The sequence below is a fragment of the Penaeus japonicus genome, unplaced genomic scaffold (assembly GCF_977035675.1).
Source record: "Penaeus japonicus unplaced genomic scaffold, GWHDUDI00000001_assembly GWHDUDI00000014, whole genome shotgun sequence".
Taxonomy (NCBI): domain Eukaryota; kingdom Metazoa; phylum Arthropoda; class Malacostraca; order Decapoda; family Penaeidae; genus Penaeus; species Penaeus japonicus.
In genome coordinates this window covers 13,001,394-13,006,393 of record NW_028234416.1, presented here as the reverse complement: position 1 = coordinate 13,006,393, position 5,000 = coordinate 13,001,394, and the positions used below count along the sequence as shown (strand labels likewise).

The window sequence follows — 5,000 nt, the reverse complement described above, 5'->3', positions numbered from 1 at the left end:
ATATACACACAGTATATGCATGCACAAACACGCACAATTATCGCAGGGCCAAAAAAAAAAAAATGCTTTCATTCCCATTTAATAATTTATCGGGCGCATCACAAGAAATAGATCATTGTCGTCAAACGATGAACCCCTATGCCATATATAAAAAATGCAAACAAACTATTCATATGCTATATGCGTTTTTTCTCTTTTTTCAACCATGATCACATAAGGACCCCTAAGATGTCTTGCTAGATTGAAGTCAGACCGCAGCGCTTCGGACGCAAGCATTGTCCGGAAGGCGAGGTGTCAAACAGCTGAGCCGAAGAAGAGAGAGAGAGTGAGAGAGAGAGAGAACCTCCAACTCTCACCTCACGAAAGGAAAAGGAAACCGGTTGTTCGTGACTGACGTTTCCTTGGGCCGGGAGATGCGAGGTGGAGAAAAGGGAACACTTTGAGCGACTCCTCAGGTGATATGATAATCGTCTTGTACAGTTGGTTAAGATATGTCTTTTGGTTTAGATGGAGGAGGTTCAGGGTTAGTAAGTGGACTTAGTGTTGGGATGTAGGGATGGTTGTATTTTAGAGGTTTGCTTGTAGTTTTTGAAGAGGCCAATATATGGTAGCAAGAGAATGTGCAAGGGTTTTGTTATAACATTATTATGATGAGCGTCTCGGTGTGTAATTCACCATATGGTTCAAAGAGAATGAGGACTCCTTAAACCTCCTTTTAGAGAATGTATATTTGTTCAGTAATGATGGTAAGGATGACAGAACTTTTAATTATACTAATGTAAATGTTTAGAAGGCACCCACAGTAGCTCTCAATTTTTTTCTTTTTTTTCTCATGATTATTTTGGCTGTGTTCTATCCTCATCCATATGAAATCACACAGGAAGTCTACGAGCTCTATGTTGCGGGATTATAAGCGGTGCAGATCTGTCTTTTTTTTCAAGGTCTCGTCAACCATGCGAGGCCAGTAGCAAACATGCTGGTACCTTCTAAACTTGTGTGATAATGACAAGAAATCATTGTTAATTCAGTCAATTTTCAGTAATGCATACCCAGACACCTCTTGTCTTTGATCTTTACAAAATGCATTAAATCTTGAATTGATGATGCACTTGCAGTGACTCAAGCAAATTATGGCTTCCTATCCTTAAGCACTCCAGTTAACCCTAATACGTCATGGGAATATTTCACTCTGGTCAGTTGACTTCGTATCGTGTTATGATCTCTCCCTCTTGATAAACATTTTACATAGTTACATGTATAAATACTCATCTCACTTGCATTTGTATAGACACATTGTTCTTTCTTGACTTGAAAAAAAAAAAAAAAAAAAAAGCCTCTCAGCATCCCGCAGAATTGGGAGAGTGTAGAGCACACTGAGAGGCACAGTGCAGCATCGCACGGGAGAGATCTAGCACGTTGAGGTTGCATGCGCTTGTTATCTTTACAACAGGAACGGCATTAAGCAAACAATCGGCCTGGTGTGAATGGGTCAAAGGCCAACAAGTCTCCTCTATGTATATTCTAGCCAGATAGAGGAACACCTATGGGATTTACCATGGGATTAAGAACCAGTCCAAGCTCTACCATGCCAAACATATGAGTGGGAGGTTTGTTGGCCATTCCGGTGCGCAATGGCACAGAGGCCACAGTGTTGTCTTATCAAACTAATTGTATTTCCCATTTCTCTCCAAGTATTTTAACATAGCCATGGAAAAATAGTTGCAAGCAGATATTATTAATAGAATACTTGAAATGGGGATTCTACTTTTAAACTTTTAAGAATTATTCCATAATGCTTTGATTGTTTTTGTATAAGCCTGTTATTCCTGTCTCAAAAATGTATGCATAAATATTTCATAAATATCTGTATATCTGGAATGATTATTTATTTTGAGAATCATATGTTAATTAAATATTTCTTTTAGATCAAAACAGTTTAAGGGAAAATGGACACCTTAACTCTTCTCGTGTACCTGGTGGCACTTGTAATGGCTGCATTTATTACTGTAAGTAAAGAAAGGTGACCTGCTAATGATTTTGCAGATGATATAAGCTGTTTTGATATATTTAATGGCATGTTGGCTGCAATAGATACACACCTGTATTGTCCATAGAAATCTTTCTAATGTGCTTTTAACTTTCAGATCTGCATTCTAGTCTATATCAACAGTGAAATGTATCCAACAATAAAGGAATATGAGAGTGAAAAACAATTTGTAGATTCAGAAACCGAAGAGAAATTTGATTTCCCTTCAATAAGAGATCCCCCAACGAAGTCCTTATCTGTTGTTGTACCAGCATATAACGAGGAAGCTAGATGTAAGTATAAGGCTCAACCACATATTTGGATGAATTTTGTGTGATATATCTTGTATCTACTAAACAGAGAGGTGATTTTTATTTTATTGTCAGTTTGATTTCTTGTGAAATAGTTAGCATTTGTGATTAATTGTTTTGTTTTTCTTTAATTTGTCTACAGTACCAGTTATGATGGATGAGAGTCTAGAGTATCTGGAAAAAAGAGCAAAGACAGACAGTAGTTTTACCTATGAAGTGATCATTGTAGATGATGGAAGTAAGGATAAGACCACGCAGGTTGGGTTGGGGTATGGGAAGAAGTATGGCACAGACAAAGTAAGGATCCTAACCTTGGCTAAGAACAGAGGCAAGGGTGGAGCTGTCAGGATGGTAAGATGCTGTTTTTTTATGCATTTTGTCATGTAATGCAATTATCACCACAGGTTTCATAATAATTTTTCCATAATGAACTTTAAAATATTTGAAATTTTTATCATTCCTAGCTTCCTTCTTATCTTATATATGTGATTTAGTGTGTGTGTTTTTTTGTTTTTTTTCCAGGGTATGTTCAGATCACGGGGAGAAATGATCCTCTTTGCTGATGCTGATGGTGCGACCACATTCTCTGATTTGGATAAAGTGGAAGCTAGTCTGAAGGGTATTTGTGCTGGTAAGTGCATGGTTTTGTTTATGCAAATTCTTACATGTTGGCAATGATGTACTGACACATAAATAGGTTCAAATATTTTAATCTCTTCTGTATTTGTTTTTGTAAAGTGTTTTCCAAAGTTAGATTTAGGTCAGATGAGGCTATTTTTAAGTCTAGCCCTTTTGTAGGCCAATATTCACATTGACACTTCTGGTTCCTTTTAAACTCCTTTTTGGGGGGGCCTTTCGTACTTAACAATGTAGATTATGTTGATGATTATCGTGGCATCTTTTTTATGTTTGTTTGCTTCTGATAGGATTTATAACCTTTATCAGTTGAAAGTGTAGCCAAAAAAAAGTGTTTTGCTCAAGGAGTACATCTTGAATTCATTGCTAAGTTATACTCTTCCTTTTTCTTTTTTCCCTACCAAGCTGTTGATATGGTAGATAATTTTCAACAATGATTATTTGCCAAAATGTATGAAAGGTAAATGAACAATCTTGCGATCTTTAATTTCCAGACGAAAGGACGATAAGTGAGGCACTAGCCGTATCATGTGGCTCAAGAGCTCACTTGGAAGAGGAGTCCGTTGCTACTCGAACACTCTTCAGGACCGTTTTGATGTATGGCTTCCACTTCTTGGTGTGGCTGTTTGCAGTTCGTGGGGTACGAGATACACAGTGCGGCTTCAAACTCCTGACGCGCAGATCTGCCCGTATCTTATTCAACAGTTTACATGTTGAGAGATGGTAGGTCACTTTGCATTTATGATTTTTTGAAAATAATGTTTATATTTTTATACAATGTTTTATTATTATTATTATTATTATTTTATATGCTTAATTTACCATACTATATTTTTTTTGTGGAGTGAAAATATCAAGTTATAGCTTAAAGCAGCATTTTATTGGGACATTTTAGAGCACAAAGTAATGATGAACTGTTTTCAATTTTTTGAATTTATGCCTATGATTTATCCTTATTTTTCAATTAGCCAAGATGAAGTAATATAGTTTTTTCTTTTGTAAAGTTTAAATATGTATCTAAAATGTAAACCTTTACTTTTTTTTTTATAGGGCATTTGATGTTGAGATGTTATACTTGGCACAAGTTTTAGGGATTCCCATATCAGAAGTTGCTGTAGAATGGCAGGAAATTGAAGGTATGATAGTAAAGTTTGTACTCATTTTTTTAAACTGTGACATAATGTTGAGATGGAATTTTTAAACATACTAGGAATTTACTCGAAATATACTTTTTTCCAGGGACCAAAATGACCCCAGTGCTCAGTTGGCTTGAAATGGGATTTGATCTGGTGATCATTTGGCTCCGTTATACCCTAGGAGCTTGGAGAATAAGGGGTGACATGACGGCTAAATGCCATCACATGTATAGTTAAGTCTGAGGTAGAGATTACTTATATATATATATATATATATATATATATATATATATATATATATATATATATATATATATATATATATATATATATATATATATATATATATATGAAAAAGGCAGTCAAAAATCAGTATTTTTGTATTGTTTTTCATACCATTTTCATTCATGATGCAAGTACCTACGTCCATTATATGTGCTCTATGATTAATAAGGGATGCTTCAAAATGAATTGCTTTAAGCAAAGGTATTACAATGAGGAATCTGAGCAACTGTGGAATAAAATCTGATTTATAGTTATAGAATATCTATATAGTGATAAATATTTAATGCAAGATTTACTTTCTTCTTTTTCTTTCTTTGCAAAGCACATCAGTAAATGATAAATTATATTACTTTTATTCACAAGCCTTTAAGCTTTTGCAAAACAGGAAAATGACTACATAAATACATACATGTATGTATTTTGAATAGCCATAAGTTTGCAAAATTACTTAACCTTCTAGATGGGTATTGCTGTCCATGTCCATTGCATTATTGTGAGGTACATTTCTCCTGGATATAGTTCGTTTCCAGTAATAATTACCATGCAACAAGACTTTATTATATAGTCTTAAAAGTGACAACATGCCCTAGCATGGAAAAGGGACAT

At 35.0% G+C, this 5,000-nt stretch overlaps 1 protein-coding gene across 1 annotated transcript in view; it reads left to right on the top strand.

The window, feature by feature from the left end:
• Window positions 1-288: 288 nt before the first annotated feature.
• Window positions 289-5,000, top strand: part of wol (Dolichyl-phosphate beta-glucosyltransferase wollknaeuel) — a 5,297-nt gene continuing 585 nt past the window's right edge. The window contains exons 1-8 of the mRNA XM_043001647.2: window positions 289-455; window positions 1,926-2,006; window positions 2,145-2,319; window positions 2,480-2,688; window positions 2,860-2,968; window positions 3,468-3,696; window positions 4,024-4,109; window positions 4,213-5,000. The exon at window positions 4,213-5,000 is cut by the window's right edge and continues 585 nt beyond it. Coding sequence (XP_042857581.2) covers window positions 1,947-2,006; window positions 2,145-2,319; window positions 2,480-2,688; window positions 2,860-2,968; window positions 3,468-3,696; window positions 4,024-4,109; window positions 4,213-4,346 — 1,002 coding nt within the window. The 5' untranslated portion in view covers window positions 289-455; window positions 1,926-1,946 and the 3' untranslated portion in view covers window positions 4,347-5,000. The remainder of the gene's footprint in view (window positions 456-1,925; window positions 2,007-2,144; window positions 2,320-2,479; window positions 2,689-2,859; window positions 2,969-3,467; window positions 3,697-4,023; window positions 4,110-4,212) is intronic.